Below are 23,225 nucleotides of genomic sequence, written 5' to 3'. Positions count from 1 at the left end.
GGGGGGGGGGGGGTGGAACAGAAGGAAAGGGAGAAGCAAGCTCCCCACTGAGCAGGGAGCCCAAAACAGGGCTCAGTCCCAAGACCCTGAGATCATGACCTGAGCCGAAGGCAGATGCTTAACCGACTGAGCCACCCAGGCGCCCCTCAATGCAATCTTATTACCAATAGACTCTAAAACCATTGGTGTTTGTGACTTCTGATCAATTTACATAATTAAATGGTCAATGACTCGATCTCTCTTAATCTATTAACTACGTAACTAAATCTACTGAAATGCAACACAATCTAAGTAATTCTAAGCCAATTAGCTTAAAATCAATTGCCCAAAGATAATTCAGTTAAAGCCAATGGTTTAATCAATCTATCAATACATTTACTTATAATCAGTCATCTAACATCTTATTTTCCCCAGCTTTATGGAGACATAATCGACATATACGATCTTGTAAGCTTAAGGTGTACAACGTGATGATTCAGGACAAGTGTATATTGTGAAATGATCACAGTGAGGTTAGTTAATACGTCCATCACCTCACATAATTACCAACTTGTGTGTGTATGTGGTGAGAGCACTTAAGGTTTCCTCTTTGAGTAACTTTAAGCATATCACACTGTGTTGTGAACTATAGTCAGCATATTTTACAGTAGATTCCCAGAATTTATTCATCTTATACCTGGAAGTTTGTACCCTTTGACCAACATTTCCCCATGTCCCCCACCTCCCGCCCCTGGCAACCACCATTCTGCTGTTTCTATGAATTCTGCTTTTTTAGATGCCACATATAAGTGAGATCATACAACATTTTCTTTGCTTATTTCACTTAGCATAATGCCCTCAAGTTCCATCCATGTTGTCCCCAGATGGCAGGATTTCCTTCTTTTTAAGGCTGAATAATTAATATTCCATTGTGTGTGTGTATCACATTTTATCTACTCATCCATCGAGGGACACTTAGGTCATTTCCATGTCGTGGCTGTTGGGAATAATGCTACAAGAACATAGGGCTGCAGATATGTCTTCGAGGTAGTGATTTCATTTCCTTCGGATATATACCCAGAAGTGGGATTGCCAGATAATCTGGTAGTTCTATTTTTAATATTTTGAGGAATTTTCATACTGTTTTCCATAGCTGCTGCACCACGTTACATTCCACCAACAGTGCACAAGGGCTCCCTTTCCTCCACATCTTGGCTGGCACTTGTTATTGCTTGTCTTTTGAATAATAGCCATTTTAACAGGTGCAAGGCGAGATCTCATTGTGGTTTCGATTTTCTTTCTTTCTTTTTTTTTTTTTAAAGATTTTATTTATTTATTTGACAGAGAGAGAGATAGCGAGAGCAGGAACACAGCAAGGGGAGTGGGAGAGGGAGAAGCAGGCTTCCTGCAGAGCAGGGAGCCCTATGCGGGGCTCGATCCCAGGACCCTGGGACCATGACCTGAGCCGAAGGCAGACGCTTAACGACTGAGCCACCCAGGCGCCCTGTGGTCTCGATTTTCATTTCCCTGATGATTAGCGATGCTGAGCACCTTTTCGTGTACCTATTGGCCATCTGCATGTCTTTAGAAAAATGTCTATTCAGGTCCTTGGCCATTTTTAAATCGAATCACTTGTGTTTTTGCTCTTGAGTTATAGGAGTTCTTTATATATTTTGGAGAATAACCCCTTCTCAGATACATGATTTGCAAATATTTTTTTTCCCATTCCATCAATTACCTTTTCATTTTGTTGATTGTTTCTTTTGTGGCTCAAAAGCCTTTTTGTTTGATGTTGGCCCACTTGTTTATTTTTGTTTTGTTGCTTGTGCTTTTGGTTTCATATCCAAAAAATCATTGCCAAGGCAATGTCAAGAAGCTTTCTACCATCATTTGTTAAATAAAATGATTCCTCCTCATTTGAGAATGTTTATGTTTTTACATGCATTTTTTTCTCTTTCACCTAGTTTTGAGTGTTTCATGGGGTTTTCAGCCAATTCATTAAGTGTAGTTCCTCCTTAAATTTATATTTTAAGGAGGCACTTATTAGACTAAATGTATTTCATATAGGATATATGGAATTAATTATGGTTTTAGGAATCTTTTTTAGTTTTGCCTACATTTGAATAGCCAAGGATTTTTTTTCCCAGTTCTATGCATGAAATCTTTAACAAAGTAAAAAAACAAAACAAAACAAACAGCGGCCACCAAAATACAAAGACATCTAAAAACACAGCAAAGCCAAAAAGTCATAACAACAACAGCAACAACAACAACAAATCATTTACAAACTCTGTCGCAAAATAAATATTTTACATTGGACTAAAATTAAAAGGTCAATATGTCACTGTTTGGCTTGATTGTTAGGAGAGCCTTAGGCAAACTGACCTGCTCCTCTCCAAATTTACTCAGTTAATGAAAACATTACTTGTTGGGGCAAATTTTTGGTCACTCACAACCTCCCCTTTTCCTTTGCAGCCCAGTACATGCTCCATTATCTCCTCAACTGACATCAACAAAATGGAACTTAAGCAAATCATAGCTAAATTAAGAGTTGTGGTTGTTGAAGCAATGAATGTTAATTACAACAAAAACTGAAAGCTGGGGCACCAGGGTGGTTCAGTCGGTTAAGCCTCTGACTCTTGATTTCATTTCGGGTCATGATCTCAGGGTTGTGAGATCGAGCCCCGTGTCGGGCTCCACACCCAAGATTCTCTCTCTCCCTCTCCCCCTGCTCCTCCCCCTGCTTGTGTGCTCTCGTTCTCTCTCAAAAAAACCAAAAAGCAAAAACAACAACAAAAAACCTTCAAAAGCTTCCTGTCTATATGGCAGAATCTTTATCCAGTAAACCCATGTTCCTGTAATTCTTCAGAATGACATTCTGGAAAAAGGGGCCCTGACCCTGGTCCAAGCAACTCCGTTCATCGTTGGTGAAGTATACAGCCACATTCTGGAAGGTTACTGAGTCCTGAAAGAATTCCTAAAGTCAGTAATCCAGTAGCTCAGAGCTGGACCAGGGCAATGTATAAGGTTGGGGTGAAAGATGCTCTGGTTCTTTTTTTCTTTTTTTTTAAGATTTTATTTATTTATTTGACAGAGAGAGACACAGCGAGAGAGGGAACACAAGCAGGGGGAGTGGGAGAGGGAGAAGCAGGCTTCCCGCGGAGCAGGGAGCCCAATGCGGGGCTCAATCCCAGACCTGAGCTGAAGGCAGACGCTTAACGACTGAGCCACCCAGGTGCCCCGCTCTGGTTCTTCTTTTGGCAGCTTGAATTCAGTGCTGAATGAAATGAATGAAAACTCACTGACCTAGGAAATTCTCTTGCCTCTTTGTGATTTGTCCTTCTTCTTCTCTTTACCAGATTCTAAAACCAAAGTGGCAAATGGCAAAGGTGATGTTGTTCCCAGAATAGACAAGCAGGAAAATCACACCTAAATAGTTTAATTTAAGGTTCATCTGTTGTTTGAAAAAAAAAACAAACAAACAGAAACAACCCTCTTTGTCTGGGTCACTGCTCTCCAAAATTCAGTCATTTGCAAGAGGTACCTCAAATAAATGAAATTATCGGGCGCCTGGGTGGCTCAGTTGGTTAAGCGACTGCCTTCGGCTCAGGTTGTGATCCTGGAGTCCCGGGATCGAGTCCCGCATCGGGCTCCCTGCTCGGCGGAGAGTCTGCTTCTCCCTCTGACCCTCCTCCCTCTCATGCTCTCTGTCTCTCATTCTCTCTCTCTCAAATAAATAAATATAATCTTAAAAAAAATAAAAAATAAATGAAATTATTCATCGCCCCAAATGAATAATTTTGCAGATAATCACCATCACTGAGAGGTAATATTATTGGGGTCACTACCATTGGAGCCCTGTCTTTTCCACTTTGGTGGACCAGAAAAATAGTTTAAAGTTATTTTCCATATGCTTACTCCCCCTGCCCCTGCCCATGCCTCATCCTTTAAAAAATCTCTTCCCATCCTTACTGCACTAGTGAAATTACTCTCTAAGCTCACCACAAATAACCAACCGGTGTTGAATCTAGTGGCCTATTTTCGGTCCTCGTCCTATTTAACGTCGTTGCAACTTTTCAAATAATTGCCCACTGGTATTGACTGAAATCTCTCTTGGCTCTCAGGACACCAGCCTTCCTGGACTTCCTTTTGGCAGCTCCTAGGTCCACTTCTCATGCTCCTTGTCTCTTTTTTCTTCTGCCTACTTCTGAAAGGTTTTCTGGTCCCTGGAGTTCTGGCTTCTATTTATACAATCTTTATCTACATGCTCTTCCTTCTACGTATTTAGAGAATGGTTCACCTCCCCCCCCCTTTTTTAAAGATTTTATTTATTTATTTGACAGAGAGAGAGAAAGCACAAGTAGGCCGAGTAGCAGGCAGAGGGAGAGGGAGAAGCAGGCTCTCCACTGCGCAGGGAGCCGGATGTGGGGCTCAATCCGAGGGCCCAGGGATCATGACCTGCACTGAAGGCAGCCGCTTAACCAACTGAGCCACCCAGGCACCTCAGAATGGTTCACCCTTACACCAAGCTAGAAACCTGGATGCAGTCATGGAGTCCTCTCACTCCCTCGTCTTCCATATCCATTTTGGCCACCAAGTTCTGTCCATTTTATCAGAGAAACCTTTCCTCCCTCTATTGTTTTCCGGTTATTTTCAGGGCCAATGCCTTAGCCTAAATCTTTGCTGATTCTAGCCTGACCTATCACCATCTCTTTTACACCGGTCTCTCTGCCCCTCAGAACACCCTCCACACTAGTCACAAGATTTGCAGTTACAATAAATACAGCAGATCCTGCCCTTCTTTTAAAGGTATTTTCTCTACCTAAAAAATGAAGTGTAAGCATTACTGCGTGGCTTGCAGGGTCTCTATGATTTATTCTGCAGTCACCTGTCCTCTAGTCCTCCCACAACACTTTCCCTCCCACCCCTGGCCTTTTCTTGAGACTACCTAGGGTGCTCCCTGTTCCTAGAATGCCTTTTCTCACCTTCACCTGGCATTCCTGTTCTTCAAGATTCTGGTTCAAATGTCAACTCACGTTTCTTCCCGGAAGACTTTTCTAGCACCTCAGGCCAGGTGAGTTACCCCTTCTCGAATTGCCCTTTGGCAGTCCATTTGAATGGTAATGACAGCTTAACTTTTCTAGAATGCTTATTAGGTGCTCCAAGTTCTTTACTTTCATCATCTCACATTTCCTCATTATAAGAGATTCACTAGGAAGGCATTAGTATTTTTATCCTGATTTTTCACCTGAAGTTTAGCTAGATTAAGGCAAACTGACCATGATCATAAGTCTATAGACAGTCGAGGCTGTTTGACTTTTCCAATATCCACTGGCTCCCAAATTCCAGCGTGCATCAGAATTACCCATTGGGCTTGTAGAAACACGGACTGCCTGCATCCCACCCCCCACCCCACCCCCCGCAGACTTTCTGATTCAGCAGGTTTAGGAGTGGGGGTCCGGTGATCTGCACTTCCAAACAATTCCCAGGGGATGCCTATGCTGCCGGTTCTGGGACTGCACTTTCACACCTTTGCTCCTGAAAGCGTCTTAGAGAACGCACAGCATCAGCATCCTCTGGGAGTTTCTTAGAAATGAAACCTCTCCGGCTTCACCCTTGCCCTACTGAATCAGACTGCATTTTTAACGATTCCTGGTGATTTCGTGTGCACCTTGTTTGTGTGTACCCATCCCACACTTTTGTACCGAGACAGACTCTAAAGGGGACAACACGTAATTTTAAATTTTAATTTACAGAGAGCGTCTCTGGGGCAAGAGTGAGCAGGGAGCACTTCCGTCAACCCCAGAGTTACAGAGGCGGGGAGGAGGGGCGGGGAGATGAAATTGGAGACTCCCAGGCCTCGGCGCCGCCCGCTCCGCCTCCAAGTCGCGCCGCGCCCCGCCCCCTCTCCGAGCTCAGCCCGTTAATTGGCCATCGGAGTTCCCCCCCACGAGCGCCCCGCCCCGGTTTCCGCTCGGCCCCGCCTCCCCGAGGAGGCGGCTACCGCGCGACACCCACGCGGCGCTCTCCTCCCCCGCACCGCGCCGGCGGCTCCCCCGGGTCCTCCGGACCACCGAGCCCTCTTCCTAGAGCAGCCCGGGAGGAGACCCCCGACTCCTCGCTTCCTCGGGTGCCAACGCAACCAGCACCCGGAAGTGCAGACGTCTCCGCAGTTCCTAGAGTCGTCTGTACAGCTCCTGTCGTTACTCTTTCATTCACGCCACAAACGATGCTTGGACTCCTGGCCTTTGGCAGAGAGATGAATGAGACCCAGTCCCTGTCCACGTCAAGGACTGCAGGACTGGGTGATCAACTCTGTACCGCCGAGGAGCTGGAGGCGCGGGGGCCGGATCGAAGGAATCTGTCCCGGAGGGGGAACGGCCCCCGGGGCTGGCAGTCGCCTGCCCTGTAGGCGCTCCGGTGTTTGGTGAATGGAGAGCATTCCGGGTGGAAGAAAGGCGGCTGCCAGGAAAACGTCTCGCCGTGCAGGATTGAGGGTGCCTGAAGATGAAGCTGGGAAGGTAAGCAGGGGCGACCCTGAAGGGCTTCGTGGGCGTGAGAAGACATTTAAACAATGTTCTGCGTAGCCCAGATGGTATTTTTAAGCAGGACATCAGAGCTCTGATTTGCACCTTTAAAATACAACTGGCAGCCAGGCTGGGTTTGGAAGAGGGGGAAAAAATCTGACGTACGTATGAAGTATGGTGACAGAATGGAGACGGGGGTGGCCTGACATTCACTTATTCGTTAGCCGTCTTGTTTCTTCCATTGAGGTAACTTGCATGAGAGAAGGACTGTGTCTGTTTAGTTCATTTCTCTTGCCCAGCACTCCGAAGAGTGCCTGGCACACAGTAGGCCCAGAACTAATGTTTGTTGGGTGGATGAATGAGTCAGTTTGCGATGGATAGGACTTCCTGATTGGATAGCAAATGAAAGTGGGAGGTAGAGGGGAGCATCGCCGAAGACTAGAACACAAATAGTGGAACCTTGTTTAGAGGGTGTTTGCCGAGCTCTTCTCCCGGGCTGTCCACCAACAAGGTGCTGTAGGGCAAAAGACCAGAGCAGGCTCGCAACTAACGGTGTAGTCAAGGGAGGGGCCCAGGGCCCAGAATGTGCTAACAAGTGCCAGTTCTGGTTCTTAGTCCCACCAGCCAAAAATGTCAGTTTCTTTTCTGCCCATTTACAGAACCAAATTTGAGAAGTGCCTGCTTTTTTGTTTTGTTTTGAATCTTACAGTCCACATGCAAAGAATCCATATGACTGTGACTTTAAGGTTGTTTGTTATTTCATTATATTCATGTATCATCATCTAATAAAACCATTCCCTGGCGCTTTTGTTGTTTGTTTACCTCCACAGGTAATGCAGGAATGAATGTCTTCAGGTCTTGCTTTTCCTTTTTTTTTTTTTTTTTTTGCTTTCGTTGAATGCTTCCACAGATTACTAGTCGGATAATATTACATCTTTTAGCTCTTACTCATTTTCCCTCACTGCTTTCCAAAAAGTTAATAATAGCAACAACAATATCTCTTTATGCAACAGTTATAAATTATATGAGAATCTACTGGTGGTAGGTCCTGAGCTGGGCTCTAGAGGCATAATATGAGCAATATAGCACAGACCCTGCTCTCATGTAGCTTCCAGTCTCGTATGAGAGGGTGGCATTCATCAAGTTATCACACAAGTGTATAATTACAAACTGACAAATGGCGTGAATTAAAAATACTGGCTGCTAGCTAAGACGGTGAAACCAGTATTACAATTTCAGCAGCACTCGTGGTAGTTTGCGGGGTTTCATTTTTAATTTTCCTACTGTACTACCTTCATTTTAAATTTTCCTGCTGTACTTGAAACAAATGGTTTCCGAGGATTGCTTTGCTTTGCCTTCTAGGCTTTAAATTAACCTGAGTTGTTCCTCCCTAGCTCATCCTGCTGCTTAAGGGAAGTCCTCTATTGTAAACCAGCAAAAAATTACAAATTTAGGCCTGAATTATTTCAAGATGAATAGCTAGAATGTACTTAGAACTTGTCCTCTCCTCTCCTCTTTATTCTTTAACAGACTCCCCCTATCAAAGTCATTTCAGCTGTTGGAGCTAAGTAGAGAAGACTGTCTCTTGCCTACCTGGCTCACAAGGCTATTCTGAGAATTACAAAAAATAAAAAATTAAAGGGGCTTTGCAAACATGAAAGGTTTTTGGATGATAATCCCTGCATTTGCACTGCCCTCTTTACTATTGTTCGCTTTATTTCATGTCTATTCAACAAATATTTATTGGACATTGATCTAGTGCCAGGTGCTGGGGATGCAAAGAGACACAAGATCCAGGTTCTACCCTCATGGAACTTACATTGTAATGTGCACTGGAGAACTGTGGGTCAAGGTGAAAAGAATTTGAAAGTCACTACCCACCTAGTCCCATCACTGCACAGACCAGGTGCCAGAGGACTGAACATTTACCTCTCCCATGTTTTGACAGCTCCTCGCTGCCCACGACCCACGGCAGATCTTACCCCTCAGGCACACCTAGAGGAGGCTTTATCTAAGCATTAAAAGATTGGACCCTTTCTGCAAGTAATGGGGTAACAGCTTTTCTTTAAATTCCCATTTAAAGATTTCCATAGTATCCTCTATTCGTATGTATCCCAGTCTCTGGGTGAATGGTTAAGTGGTCCCGTTGTCAATCCTCGTGTAAGTCAGCAGAGGTCCTAAAAACCTTGGTACCAGTTATGATTTTGTTACAGGCACCGAAAGGTAACGTAGCCTCCGGTTTCCTAGACTTAGAGGGGGTGGGGCCAGAGGGGAGGTAGGTTTAGACTGGTTCCCCCCTAATTTTAAGATCATGGCGGGTCCTCCACCATCCTCCTTCTTCAGTTTTTCAGCCCAAGGGCTAACCACCAAGACATAGGTCCAAACTCTATTAAGGCAGCCTCGGTGGAGGAAGGCAAACGCGGGGCACTCGCGAAGACGAACATGGGACATCGAGTTGTACTGTGAGAGGTCCGCAGGTGGAGGGGGGGGTGAAAGAGGGACCGTTCGGAGCGTGCGCATTAGAGCCCCAACGTGTGCGCTGGCGGCGCAGAGAAGGGGCGGGGCGCCACCGGCGGAGAGGGGCGGGCTCGGCGTCAGCTGTGTAAGGTGATTGGCTCTGCGATGGGGAAGGGGCCCGCTTCCGCCGGACGACGGAAGTGGCTCTCCAGCCTTGCCAGTAGGCCATGGAGACGGTGGCACAGTAGCGACCTAGGTGTGAGGATTGCAGGGGCGGCGGCCATGGAGGCCGTACTGAACGAGCTGGTGTCTGTGGAAGACCTGCTGGTGAGGCCTGGCCTCGAGGGAGGGAAAGGGACTATTCGGACGGGCGGGTCCCGAGGAGAGTCCGGTTGGGGCCAGACCCTCTACCCAGCATCAGTTTTGCCTAGGGAAGCGGAACTACGGCTCCCGGCATCCTCTGCAGCGTCCGGCCCCTGCCCAGAGGTTCTACTTTGTCCGGTAGCCTAATGGGAATTGTAGTTTTCTGCGCCGCCACGCCCCACACTCGGGGCCTGCAGTCTGGCGTAGAAAGACTGACAGGTTCTGGGCGCGTGCAGGAGTTAGGTCAGGGTGCGGGCACGTTTTTTTTTTTTTTTAATTGTTTTTAATTGTTCCTTCAGTGGTGGGGGGAATATAGCAACTACCATGAAGATTCTTTCATATATTACTCACAGAATCCGGAACGGTGCTAAGTGCATTGCAGGCCATATCTCAATCTTTGTAGCTCTGTGGGCTGTTGTGGGCACTGTGAGGACTGTTTTTATTCCCAATTTGCAGATAAGAAAAGGTCCAGGCCCGACAGGGTGGGGCTGGTTGGGGGAAGCAGCCACCGACGAGGGACTGCGGGGGTGGTGGTTGAGCAGTTCTGACAGCGTGTTTACTGGTTAGCCACTCGGGGTCAGCTGCCTCGGGAGCAGTGCCTGGAGCCGCCAGTAGGCGGCATCTCCGCTCGGTACCACTAGGGGGAGGGAAGCGGACGGGGGTTACCGTCCAAGGAGACAGACCCTCGCTAAGAAGCAGAATCCCTGGGTCTGGATCCCAGGGATGAAGCTAGCGGAACCTGGGGTGCCGGATGCCAAGACCCGCGAGGGAAGTGTGGCAGAGACTGGGGAAGATGGGGCTAACTGGGAATTGGACACGCAGGTCCTGCTAGAGAATGGCGGGCCCCTTCGTTTCTAAATGACTCCTCTCCTCTCCTATGGCAGAAGTTTGAAAAGAAATTTCAGTCTGAGAAGGCAGCAGGCTCCGTGTCCAAGAGCACGCAGTTTGAGTATGCCTGGTGCCTGGTGCGAAGCAAGTACAACGATGACATCCGGAAAGGCATCGCCCTGCTGGAGGGTGAGGAGCTAGGCTGCCCCGCTCTCCCCTTCCCAGCTGCCAGCCGGATCTGCCCACTACTGCCATGGCCTCGTTCACTGCCTCCATCTCAAGTGCTGGGATCCTTTTTCAACATGGGAGCCTATAATAGTCACCTCGCAGTTATTTTCCTGTAAAGAGCTGCGACAAAGGGCTGCCCCTTAGCCTGGCTTCTCCCAGGGTGCTTTTGGCTAATTACCACCTCATCCTTGTTTAGCCAGACAGAGTCAGAGCACGGCAGTCCCCGCAGGACTCTGGCAATCTGGTAGCCTGACCATAAGGAGAGTGACTTGTCTGAGGTCACACAGCTAATGAATTCGTGGCTGAATTAGGACTAGAAGCTTCTGTCCTGTGTGTCCCAGACCCTTGCTCTTCGCCCCCACCATGCTGTTTATTCAGCAGCTGTTGAAAACCTTCCATGAGGGTGGTGTGGAAGAAGTACAGAAGACAGGCCCCCAGACCTGGGAGCAGATGGCGCTGTTTTGATTGGAATCCTATTTCCTATTGGTTTTGGATGGGTCACCATTTGTCAGAGGCCACAATACCTGACCTTTAAATTTCTCTGTCTCCTGTACCCGTTTCTCTTGGTCAAGTAATCATGTGTACGCAAACAGCGTACTAGCGAAGGATGGCCATTGTAAATATATAAAAACAAAAGTATTTTCTAATGCAAATAACTTCACCCTACACTTGCCATTTGGCTCATTCAGATTTCTCAGGTTTCCTCTACAGCTGGGCACAGCCGTAGATGGGGTCTCTAAGCATTGCCAGTTCTAGTTGAGGAGACAGAACAGACACTTGGGCAGATTGATAAACACCCGCAAAACTACCAAATTCTACTGCATAGCGTACAACCGAGCACATAAGCCTCTGGGAAGTCACTGAATTAAGAAAGAATCAGGTCATGTCACTCAGGGAATGCTCACAGAAGATGAGCTTCGAGCTGATTTTTTTTTTTAAGGGGGAGAGAGGGCACACTTATTTGAACACTAGTCTGGGCAGCAAGTGACCGCAGTGAGAACACGCGGTGCTAGAAGTGAGGAGAGCTGCCTTTGGCTTCTCCAGCGCCTTGATTTCCTGTCGGTTCACTTAGATGAGCCAGAGCTGACTGCAGCATGGAGACCAGGGTGTTGATCACCTGGGTGTCCGGCAGCCTGGGTCCGTGCTGCCCCGGAGGTCTGACAGGGAAGCCACGAGTGGCCAGAGCTGAAAGGGAAGCACAGGACAGTGACTTTCTCCCGGATCATACAGGGGTTCAGAGAGTGGACGGGGTCTCTGGGACACAAGCACTAGGAAAGGAGAGAAGCGGTTTTCACCCTCTTTCCTCCACCCTCCCCAGAGCTGCTGCCCAAAGGGAGCAAAGAGGAGCAGCGGGATTATGTCTTCTACCTGGCTGTGGGGAACTACCGGCTCAAGGTAAGGCGGGGGTGCCGCAGCGCCCTCTCGTTTCTCCACCACGGGGGAGCCCTGGGCCTCGGGAAGGCCGAGGAGGGCTGTAGGCAGGAGACAGAGGTGCAAGGTGATAGCAGGCTGAGGGAAGACGAGAGACAGAGATTCCAGCTGCCGAGGGTGTGGGGAGCAAGGTGACCTCAGGTGGGAGTGCAGCCCCAAGCCTTGGGTTATCTCCCCCATCTTATCACCCCCACACAGTTGGGGTGGTTTGTGGACTCTACTCCATGGGGTGGGGCTGGAGTCAGGGAGGAGGAGGGGCGGTGGAGGGAGAGGGAGGAGCCCCCAGGGCCAGTGAAGGGAAGGCCCCTCTGATGGGCAGGAGGAGTGACAGAATACTGAGGGTGTGTGGGGGGGGGATGTTTTCCCTGAGTGCAGGAATATGAGAAGGCATTAAAGTATGTGCGGGGCCTGCTGCAGACTGAGCCCCAGAACAACCAGGCCAAGGAACTGGAACGGCTCATTGACAAGGCCATGAAGAAAGGTGAACTCTTCTTCTCTGACCTCCTCCACTCCCCACTCTCCTGGGCCCCAGCATCCCCAGGCGTCTCTCGGCTTTTTTTGGTTAAGTCCTCTTCCTTCCCCCAGGCCTGGGCTCTCTGGTCTCCCTTTAAATGCCCCCCTACCCACCCCCCCAAGCAGTTCCTCCTCAGCCCCTCAGAAGCCTTCTTTCTCCAAGCCTTGGAATCCCTCACCTCATGACTCCAGGGGAAGAGGCACGTCTTTTGAGGAGCATCGGGCAGGGAGAAAGAAGATGGTGGGCAGGGTCCCTGTGGGGGCTGGGCTCCTGACAGTCTCCCTTTTCCCTTTCCCAGATGGACTAGTGGGCATGGCCATTGTTGGAGGCATGGCCCTGGGCGTGGCGGGTCTGGCTGGACTCATCGGACTTGCTGTGTCCAAGTCCAAATCCTGAATGAGACTGCACCTCCGCCTCTGCCCAGGGATACGTGGGAGCCTATGGAGGACACTCGAAGAGGGGGGACCCATCCATCCTTGCTCTTTCTTCTGCACCCCATCACTGCCCTCTGGCGTTCAGCCTCCTTTCCCCAGAGACGTGTCCAGTAGCCCCAAACCATGTGCTCCGGATGAGTGTAAATAAAACTGGGCCTTGGCTTGGGAACTGCTGTGTCCGTGTTGAGGAAGGGGCGGGCTCCATTGGGCCCCAAGGTGGGGGTCACCCATGGTCCTTTCCTGCTCACCTTCTTACTCCAACCCCCCGTGGCTGGTGTGGGGTTTGCCTTTGTCCGCCAAGCTGCCCAGACCCCACGCCCTTCCTTCCTCCCCCTCCTCCAAAGCTGTGTGCTTGAGCAGTGGTAGGCAGAACGGGGACAGGGGACGGGGACAAGGCCTTTGCATGGCACAAGAATCCTGGGAGAAAGCAGTGACTGGAGGCGGGAAGGGCAGAGCTGAGGGGACAGGCCAGGATTTATGCCTCCTGTCTCCTCTGACCCACACAGCTGCCTCTCAGCGCGTGGAGTTTTCCACACCAGGGGGCCCCCCACTCAGTTTCCTCTAAAACCTCCGCCCTTCCCTCCCTTTGTCTTCCTGCATTCCCCCCCCCCCCCCACACCGCCCCGCCCTGTCATCCTCCTCAGAGGAGGGGCCGCTGCCCAGGGGCAGGAATGGGCATTTGGCAAGAGTTCTTGAGAAAAGTTACAAACTCAGGACATCCCAGTTGTCAGCTCAGAGATGGAAGGTCAGGACCCAGTCCCCACCCAGCCTGCTTTGCCCCACACCCACCCCGTGCCAGGCTCAGCATGGGCCTGTCTTGCTTCACTGCATACCTCTCGTTCCACAGCCAAGCCAGCCTGGCTTGGGGGGATTGGGGAGGAGGCACCTGAGGGGAGCGCAAGGAAGCCTGACACCGGGGCGGGTGGGAGGGGTAGTGGGGGGATACACTCAGTGATACCCTGTGAGACTGCCTGGGGGTAGCATCCAGCCCCTGTCCCCTGGAGACTGAGCCCCTGCTGCATTTGCAGGATGAGAACCAGAGCCGTCCTGGCTGTGGCCTAGGGGCAAAAAATGGTACCATCCACAGCAGGACAGGTGCTCAGCAGGTGCTCGCCGTCAGCTTGGGGTGGGGACCCGGATGTTTCTAATCTGTCATAATTAATAGAGCTGGTGATAGTTCTGATGACTGATTAGCCACAGGATCACATTCTGGGCCTGTAATTTATCCCCCTCAGTGGCCCTTGGCAGCAAGATCAAGCTTGGTGCCGAGAATCAAAGATCAGTCTGACAAGGGGGGAAATTCAAGTTCAGGAAGTTGAAGTTTGGAGGAAAGCAACTGGTGACCTCACCCCAGCCTGCGGTATCCAGACCCAGGGTGGTCACCAAGGAGGGAGCAGGTCACACTTGTGGGGAGCTTTTGATCTGGGGTGACAGGTCTTAATACAACCCATGAGGTGAGGAAGCTAGTTCTAGTTCACAGAAACAGAAACAAGCTCATGGGGCTCAAACTTCATGCCTGTGTCGCTGTGGTAAATACTGGGTCTGGTTTGAATCCGGGTTGGATGGACTCCAGAGCAGTGGGTTTCTCCCAAATAGCCTGTTCCTTATTCAACCTTAATTTTCCTTGGAAGATTTGGCCCAAACCCTAGGTCTTTTGCGTCTTTTAAATTGTTCTCACCAACATCCAGGAGAGTGGCTCTGCTTCCCGGATCCTGCCACACCAAAGGTCTGTCTGTGCGCACTCTCTCGGTCACCTTCTCTCTCCTTGTCCTCTTACTCCATTCTCTGGCCCCCGATGAAGGCTGAGTCAGAGACGCTTCCCCTTGGCTCCCACTGCCTTCCATGGGGGCCCCTCCTTGGCTGTATCCGTTTGTTCGTTCGTCACTCCCATAAGTCCTCTCCGCCCCCCTCCTGGGGCGGGGAGCCCAGAGGCTGGGGGAGGGGGTGGACTTTTGGCCTGTTTCTTTTATTCCCTCCATCTCTTCGTCAACAGCTGCCCAGTGCTCTAGGCTCATTCCTCTGCCCGGACCTTCCGGGAAGCAGAGACCCAGAGAGAGGGCTGACGACAGAAACCGGGAGACAGACCTGGGGTCCACACAGCAGCTGGCCCCCCTTCCTCTCTCCCCAGCCTGCCTTAACACCCCAACTTAGCCAAAACCCCTCAAGTTCTTGCGGGGCTCAGCCCCTCCCCTCCTCTGGGGCCCCCGGCGCCCCTCGGGGCCCTGCATCCCACCATGTCAGTGGCCGTGGAGACCTTCGGCTTCTTCATGGCAGCGCTGGGGCTGCTGATGCTGGGGGTGACCCTGCCACACAGCTACTGGCGAGTGTCCACCGTGCACGGGAACGTCATCACCACCAATACCATCTTCGAGAACCTCTGGTTTAGCTGTGCCACCGACTCCATGGGAGTCTACAACTGCCGGGAGTTCCCGTCCTTGCTGGCCCTCTCTGGTATGGGGTGGGGAGAGCTCCAGGGGGCAGAGGGTGGCAGGAGGCTGGAGGAGGGAGAGAGCCCCAGGGAGGGTGGGTGCTGCCCATGGTCGGGCCTTGGGTGCCAGACTGTCGAGGGAGGCCTGGATCAAGCTGGGGGGAGGGGGGCAGCGCCCTTTCTGGAACTGCGGTAGAGACCCCGTCCCACGTGTCCCCCTGCCCTAATGTGACACTCCTAGTAGTTACAAGTGCAGGCACCAGGGTCTGCCTGCTGGGCTCGGTTTACTAGCTCTGTGCCCCAGGCAGGTGATACGTGAGCTTCATTGATCCCATCTGTAGGGTCAGGGTAATAATCGCCCTGGCTCGTGGGATGGCCGTGTGCTGCGATAAAGCACACAGGATGTCAACGTGGTACGTTAGCGGATGTATGCACACAACCAATTTCAGCCTCTTAGCTCTGGCGTGGGAGGGCTGGGGTTCATGGGGTGAAGAGGATGCCCCATCTTGGGTTCTTGGGGTTGAGACACGTACAAGCCTCAGGCTCCTGGGGCATCGGTCCCACTGCCGTGGCGAGTTCTAAAGGGCCCTTTGAAAGGGAGTCTCCCCGAAGCTCTGAGGGTCTGGAAGCAGGTAGGGGCTGTATGCGCGCGCGTGCGCGTGTGTGCTCGGCATTCTCAGGCAGTGTATTTTTTGAAGTTCTTCGCAGGCTGGAGCCTACAGCTCTTTTGGCCCAGAAAGGTTCTCCCTGGTGGCGGCCGCATCTTCCTGCTTCCTGTTCACCCTATGAGTAGCCCCCCCGGGACTCCCCAGGGGAATATCCCCTCCGGTGGCCCCGTGCCAGAGACCAAGAGGGGAGGACCAGGTACCCTCGGCAGTGTTGCTCCCACCCCTCCTTGTAGCCATCGTGCTCTTTCTGGGCCCCCACTGCAGGTGCGGGGTAGTGGACAGAACTAAAGCCAACGCTGGGTCTGGAACAGGGCTCCACGAAATCCTCCAGGAATGCCAGAGATGCTCTGAGAAGTTAGGGGATCTCGGTGGGTCTCCGTGCCCCCACTCTTCCCAGAATCTTCTCAGACAGCAGTAGGGGCTTCACGCTTTCATCCCTCTCCCCAGCACTTACTGTGTGCAAGGCAAGTGCCCCCCCGCCCCCACAGCTCCCTATAAAAGCTGAGTACCCTCTGGGCCAGAAGCCCAGGATGCCGGTGGCCTGAAGAGGCGTTGGAGGCAGCCGACTCAGCAGCCACGGCCAGTCCCACCTCCCCCACCCCAACCATACCGTGGCTTGAGGAGGGGCCTTTGCTGTGAGCCTGTCCGCCCGAGAAGGGCCCTGCTTGGAACTGCTGACGGAGGGGCAAGAGCATGCTGGTGGGGAAGGGCAGGGGGCCGCTACCCAGCGCTGGGCGCCATCCGGGCCCCAGACATGGTTCTCGGCTCTTCAGCTGTTCCCTCTCAGCGCTGTCTCCGTGCAGCCTGTTAGTGGCCTCCTCATACCAAAGCTGGGAAGCCCCAAGGACAAGCGTTAACCTGCCCAGGGTCCCACAGGTGGTAGGGGGGCTGGAACCCAGGCTGGCGGGTCCCGAGGGGAGGTCCTATCATTTAATCCCGCCCAGCCCGCGCTCCCTCGGGGCCCATCAGTAATCTCCCCTTGGTCTACCACGGCCACCTGGGGACCCAGGGCCAGGCAAGTCCCAGGTGGAAATGCATGGTGAATGGGTGCGTAGAAGATACGGGGCAGGGGAGAGGGTGGGAACTCCAGAGGGAGTGAGAACTTTGTCCCTCCTCCCTACCTGCCAACCCCGGGCCACTCCACATCCTCCTGGCAGAGACCCAGCCTTTGCTTCAGCACCAGAGACACTGCCCCACCCAGGGAAAGGGGAGCAAGGTCCTTGGAGTGCTTGGCAACTATCACAGAGAAGGGGGGAGGGGGGACCAGGAAGGAAGGGGGCCGTTTCCTTCAGCTTTCAGAAAGGGGAAACTGAGGCACCAAACATACCTGAGCTAGATGGGCTTGGATGGGTCCTGCGCCCGGGTATCCCACTTTCCCCCCCGGCGGAAACGGCCCTCGTCCAGTGACCTATAGGCCGCTGCTGCCCCCTACCGGTCGCTTCGGGAGAAAGCTCAGTTCAGGACGACTAGGGCTGTGCCAGGCACCAGGTGGGACCTAGAGAGAAGCAGGCGCGGGGAAGGGGCTGGAGTACTCAAGTGCAATTTCTGTACTTCACAACAGAGCGTGGTGGGGACCTAACAGGCCAGTGGCTCTCAGCTGGGGGTGATTTTGTCCCTCAGGGATCGTTTGATAGTGTCTAGACATGTTGCTTGTCCCTCTTGGGACGGATTGCTACCGACATCTAATGAGTAGAGGCCCGCGATGCCGCTGAACATCCCGCAGTGCACGGGGCGGCCCCCAGGACAGAGCACGCTCCGGCCAGTGTCAGCAGTGCCAGGAGCGAGCCTGTCGCGAGGCCCACGGAAGCCAGGTGGGGGGCGGGGAGCAGACGCTGAGACCCCTTGGGGCTGAGGTGAGCTCCTGGGAAGGAGACCATCTGACCCTTCAGTCGAATAGGGCCTGACGGGGAAGGAGAGGACTTGAGGGCCTTTATGCGCGGAGACCCGAGCAGGGACTGGCTGTAAGGGGCTGGCTCGGTCGTGGAGGGGAAAGGGGCCAGCTGAGGGACCCATGGCTGCGCCCCACCTCCCCAGGGTACATCCAGGCCTGCCGGGCGCTCATGATCACCGCCATCTTCCTGGGCTTCCTGGGCCTCTTCCTAGGCATGGTGGGGCTGCGCTGCGTAAACATTGGGAGCATGGAGCTCTCCCGGAAGGCCAAGCTGGCGGCCGCTGCGGGGGCCCTCCACATATTGGCTGGTAATTGGGGGAAGGGGGCGGGTGTGCCCTGCGTTGTGGTGGGGGGTTGAGGGTGGTGGCAGCGGACCCGGGGTTCCCTGTCCTCTCCAGCTCGCCACTGCCAGTGTGTGTCTCACCTTCCCCATTGCACCGACACCTGCCCTCCCTGCTCAGCAATTCCCCTCCCCCTGCTCACCCAGCCTCACTCATGCTCACCAAAATCCCTCAGCTACAAATAGTCCATCAGCAAGGTTCCTTGAGCCCCCACTAGGAGCCAGGCATGAGTGAGGTGTGAGAGGGACCCCAAAGGTGAGTGAGCGTCTGCCGCCCCCCGCCCGGCAGAGCTTACAGCCCGGCCAGGAAGACCAGAGGTGGGGGAAAGCATGCAAACCCAGTGCAGACAGTAACAACACCGGGCGACAGGCCATCTCTTCTCAGTTTGTGAGGTAGGGTGGGTCTTGCCCTCTTCTCTAGATGCGGAAACAGGCTCAGAAAACTCCGGTGACTTACTGGAGGAGCCCCCAGAGAGGGGTGAGGCTGGTCCTGCAGTCCAGGGGTCTCCCTGGCCTCAGGCCTTCACTGCACTGAGTGGCAAAGGCAGGTCACAGGCTCTGGGGGCTTTGGGAGGCTGAAGGAACGGCGTCAGGGCAGGCTGCGCCGGACCATTGCTGGGGCCGCTGGATTTCCCAGGACCGGTAGGATTTGGTTGGGGCAGATTCCGAGTGAGGCAACTAGGTGATCAAGATGCGGGGCGGGTCGCGATAAAGAACGGGCCAAGGGCAGGACGTGGGAGACTAGACATGAAAGAGGGCTGCGCTTGGGACCCTAGGAGACAGAAAGGTCAGGAGCTAGGGAGGGAGTGCAACTTGCTCTTGGACTTGCGCTACCCCCTCCCCCTCCCCCTCTGCCGGGCCTGGGGCTCGAGCGTGACCCTCCTCTCCCTCCCCAGGTTTCTGCGGGATGGTGGCCATCTCCTGGTACGCCTTCAACATCACCCAGGAATTTTTCGACCCCGTGTATGCGGGGACCAAGTGAGTGTGGGCGCCCCGGCCCGGGGGGCTGTGGGTGGGACTCGGCCGGCCGAGCTAGCGCTGCCCCGCCCCGTTCCTGTCCCCAGGTACGAGCTGGGCCCTGCCCTCTACCTGGGCTGGAGCGCCTCCCTGCTCGCCATCCTGGGCGGCTTCTGCCTCGGCTCCGGCTGCTGCGGCTCTCCCGACGCGGCCCCGGCCCCCAGGTAAGGGCGGCGTGCGGCGGCGGCGGCGGGGAGGGCGGGGCGGGGGCTCCCCTCCGCTGAGCCAGGCCTCTCTGAACCAGGCTCCCCTACGAGGCCTCCGCGGTGCGGTCCCCCGGCCTCCCTGGCCGCCTGCGCCCCGCGGCCTCGGACGAAGGCGACAGCACCTTTGGCAAGTACGGGAAGAACGCTTACGTGTAGGACGCCAGTGGACCCCATTCCCCTCCCACTGCCCCCAGCGGAGAGCGGCCCCCCAACCCCGGGCTGCAGGCCACGTCCCGACTCCGCCCCGTGGCCGGAAGCCACGCCCAGCTCTGACCGCGCCTCCGGCCCCGGCCCCGCCTCTTTCGTCTGGCCAAGAACCCGCCTCCTGAGAACTCACCTCGGACTCCTGGGGCAGGACCTTCTGGGTCTGGGCGCTGGTTGGTTAAGGGGGCGGAGGCGTCCCCGACCGTTTGTATTCTGTATAAATACATGCATAAATAAATTTGTACTATGAACTGTTCAGGGATGGAGGGTGTCATGAAGTGGCTGGCCAAGCAACGGGTGGCTGGGGTGGCCCCCAGGGCCATCTCAGTCTTGGACCCCAGGCTGTCACCTGTCCCTCTCTTTATCACCTTTGGACTGTCTCTTCCGAAAAAAAGAGGAGGGGTTGCAAATGATTTCAAGAGTGTGGCACTCATAATTACTGACAAGAGTCATCAAGCAGCGCACACGGGAAGACCCACCTCTGGGAAACTGACAGGGGCAGAGATATCTCCCCGGCCAGCCTGAGCTAACAAGTCCCTCTTGACGCTCGACCTTCCTCAAGGAGACAGCTGACCTTGAGCAGAGTTCCCTCAGCTGTGCCTAAGAGTGGACAGCACAAATTGACAGCCCTTTGAAATTGTCTGTCAAATCAACCAGGTCTCCTGTAGGCAGATTTTTCTGGGGAAAGATTCAACGACGTCCAGAAAAGTCTCTGAACAGCTCTTCCCAGAGGCTTGCATACCGGTGGGGGGGGTGTGTGTGACTCAGTGGTGTCCAACCCAGACAGAGCACTGACTGGGTTGTGGGCTGCTTGGAACAGGCCCAGTGGGAGACAGGAAAATGAAGCCATAAGAGAGGCCTGGCATCCAATGAAAGGAGAGGGACAAGGGCCCTAACCCTGTACCCAACCTCGGCAGTGCTGACCTGATGACCAGTTAGTCACTGGGGGTGGCCTGAGTTCTGGTCTCACCCCTTCTCCTTTCTCTTTCATCCTACCCACTCCCCTGCACTGACAGTCCCCCGGGATGGAGAGACACCCACATCTGCATTCTAACTGGGCCCTCTCTCCCGAGCCTCAGAAGTACACGCACCCCCTGTGTGTTTTCCCCAGGCTGGCAAATTCACCAACGTCATCGCTCTCCCCCCAGCCACTTCCTGTCATTCCTGTGACCAGCACAGTCGACCCCGGAGTCACACAGCTCCACAAGGTCAAACATCTCAGGCTCTCCCTTCACTTGCCCTCCGCCACCTCCCCCAGGTCCCGTGGATTCCCCCTCCGCAGTGTTCTTCACATCCACTTATTTCGCTCCTTTCACTGCCTTCGCCAGGTCGGGCCCTCATCGTCTCCTGCTCAGGATAGGGTTCCCCCAGTCGAGCTTCTCATCCGTCTTTCTAATCCCGTCCACATTCCTCTCGTGGAGCGCCAAGCATTGTGCTGCCTTAGCAGGTCCCTAGTGCCCCGGGAGAAAAGCCCAGGACCATTAAGGCCTCGATACGCTGCCCTGGCCCCCCTTTCTGTGCCCCGGCCCTCCCCTTCCTCCGTACAACCGTGCTCTCCTAGCGAACTGGGGCGGCTCACTGGCCATGGGAGCACACTGGCACTGGGGCGTCCCATGGGTCTCCCCAGAAGCTGTTAAGGGGGTTCCTGGTCAAGAAGTTTGCTGAAGTCTCTATATCCTTTTCCCCCTCACTCTCTGCTCCCATAAAGTTTCTGGATGTCCCGCTGGCCGAGCCAGTTACGTGGCCAAGTGGAGAGTCAGGGTGGAAGGGACTGCACGAGAGCATGGGCCCTAGTGTCACGATCTACCCACCTACTGTGCCAAGGACTGGCCCATGGGGTTTGCTCTGTTAGCAAACCCATAGTGGGATTCTCTCTCAAAAATGAGACCTACCCCTTAAGAAGGGTCTTACAACTCTGGAGGCCATCAGAGTTCCTCAGGGACTCCTGTGTCCTGCATGCCCGCCCCGCCCCCGCCGTGAAGAAGAACAAAAGCCAATTACATCTCCTGACACCACCCAGGGCACTTCTGACCCCAACTTCCACCTGCCCCCCGCCCCACAGCTTCTACCTCCTTTCCCAGAGCCCAGCCTGCCTCTTCTCGCCCCTTCCCCGCTCTCAGGAAAGCTAACACGAGCCAGCCTCCACACTTGAGCAACTAAGTACTCGCCTTAACACGGGCATTAGGTTAAGTTTTGACATCTTCCGTCCCTCCTGCATAGTCAGTTGGCTATTAGGAGCTATCAACACACTTACCCTTTTAAACAATACTTATTTCCTTCTTTGCTATAAGCTAGTGTGGCGCCAAGACACGGCTCCTGCCCCCAAAGAACTCACAAGCTAGGAGCCGAGAGAAATGTAAGCAGCGGGTTGCCGTGTTAGGTGCTCGGGCTACGGCGAGGAATGTCCAGTCTTCGGAGGAACAGGCCGTCACAAGGCTCGACAACAAACTGCTGGAGGTCTTAGGCAATCATGTCAACGGCTGCCACTGACTGAGAACTTTCCAAATGCCAGGCACTGGGCTGGGCGCACTGTCCCGTTTAATCCTCCCACTATCGGGGTGGTGGCTCTAAGAAAGAGTGACCTGTAAGCGACCTGTCCGAGCTATGCAGTTAGGAAACAGTAGGACCAGTAGGACCAGGATTTGCCCAAGACTGAAGACACACCTGGCCTGCTTCGCAGAATTCTGGCCTTTCCAAACTAATCCAACCAAATTCAACTCTCATTGAGGGCTGTAGGAGTGAGCCCCCAGGCTCTAGAATCAACCTCTCCTGCCCCCTGTGCGCCCAGGAGGCTGTGCTGCTCCCTCACTGGACACTGGGACCAGCCTCTACACGCTTTTGGCACCCTGTTCATTTCCCAGAGACCCGGTGTCTCCCAAGGTAGAGACCAATCTCCCCAGCACGTAGGAAGCTGGCGAGAACTGTTCAAGGCTTTCCTTGTTTTAAGTGGGGGTCCAGAGACCCTTCCCAGAGAATGTCAATGGAGGACTCCTGGAGCCCCCTGGCGTCAGAGCAACGAGGAGCCCGTGGGTCTGGTTCTGTCCTATCAAGGTCAGCTGGCAAGCCTGAGTGTGTCACCGAGTAGGCAAATCTTACACCAGGCAGAACCTACGTGATTCTTTTTGTTACAGCAAAATATGGAACAAACCCAGCGGATTTAGGAAATAAACCAAAGAGATCGTGCTCAGTGCAAATCTGACAGGAAGTCCAATGCAGGTGATCACAGCGAGTGCTGATGGCGTTTCTCAGCCAAGACATAGTCTTTTATTCCCCTCCCTTCTTTCCTTCCTTCCTCCTTTTTTTTTTTTTTCTGTTTTCTTGCTTGCATGTACTTCCTGATGGAGAGGAAAACTGAAAGTTTAGGACCCAGGAAAGTTTCCCTTCACGGGAGAGACAATAAATTTAGGCCAGAAGTCGGAAGCCAGCAAACCGGACTCCTGGTGTCCCAGTTACTACTGCTGCATAATAACCATCCCGAGACGCAGTGGCATGAACCACTTGATTATACACACGGATGCTGTAGGTCAGGCCTCTGGGGCGTAGCAGAGCTGGCTTGTGTCTGCTCCGTGATGTTGAGGACACGGCCAGGAAGCCTCCAACGGCTGACGGGGATCTGATGCCTGGCAGTCGGAGTCTTCTGGAGGGGTCTTCACTCCCATGAGGGAAGCCTGGGCTGGGGTGGCGTGAGGGCCTGGCTCGGCTGGCTCTGG

The 23,225-nt window shown here is 53.4% G+C and overlaps 2 protein-coding genes across 4 annotated transcripts; both read left to right on the top strand.

The window, feature by feature from the left end:
* Window positions 1–6,037: 6,037 nt before the first annotated feature.
* On the top strand, window positions 6,038–12,930 carry FIS1 (fission, mitochondrial 1). 2 transcript variants are annotated; one of them, XM_034988560.1, is made up of 5 exons: window positions 6,038–6,500; window positions 10,211–10,343; window positions 11,701–11,777; window positions 12,189–12,294; window positions 12,626–12,930. In XM_034988560.1, the coding sequence occupies exons 1-5, from the start codon at window positions 6,411–6,413 to the stop codon at window positions 12,721–12,723; spliced, it is 504 nt and encodes a 167-aa protein (XP_034844451.1). In that variant the 5' UTR covers window positions 6,038–6,410; the 3' UTR covers window positions 12,724–12,930. The 2 variants fall into 2 exon arrangements, with proteins under 2 accessions (XP_034844451.1, XP_034844450.1); XM_034988559.1 differs by lacking the exon at window positions 6,038–6,500 and adding an exon at window positions 9,144–9,290.
* Window positions 12,931–14,588: 1,658 nt separating this feature from the next.
* CLDN15 (claudin 15) lies at window positions 14,589–20,211 on the top strand. Of its 2 annotated transcripts, none has more exons than XM_034988558.1 (5): window positions 14,589–15,212; window positions 17,961–18,056; window positions 18,985–19,066; window positions 19,153–19,269; window positions 19,350–20,211. In XM_034988558.1, the coding sequence occupies exons 1-5, from the start codon at window positions 14,996–14,998 to the stop codon at window positions 19,465–19,467; spliced, it is 630 nt and encodes a 209-aa protein (XP_034844449.1). In that variant the 5' UTR covers window positions 14,589–14,995; the 3' UTR covers window positions 19,468–20,211. The 2 variants fall into 2 exon arrangements, with proteins under 2 accessions (XP_034844449.1, XP_034844448.1); XM_034988557.1 differs by having other exon boundaries at window positions 17,892–18,056; window positions 19,350–20,208.
* Window positions 20,212–23,225: the final 3,014 nt, after the last annotated feature.

This window comes from Mirounga leonina, unplaced genomic scaffold, assembly GCF_011800145.1.
Source record: "Mirounga leonina isolate KUSES-001 unplaced genomic scaffold, KU_Mleo_1.0 Mir_454, whole genome shotgun sequence".
In the NCBI taxonomy this organism is placed as follows: Eukaryota; Metazoa; Chordata; class Mammalia; order Carnivora; family Phocidae; genus Mirounga; species Mirounga leonina.
The sequence above is the reverse complement of the archived record's forward strand: the minus strand, read 5'-3'. Positions and strand labels throughout refer to the sequence as shown.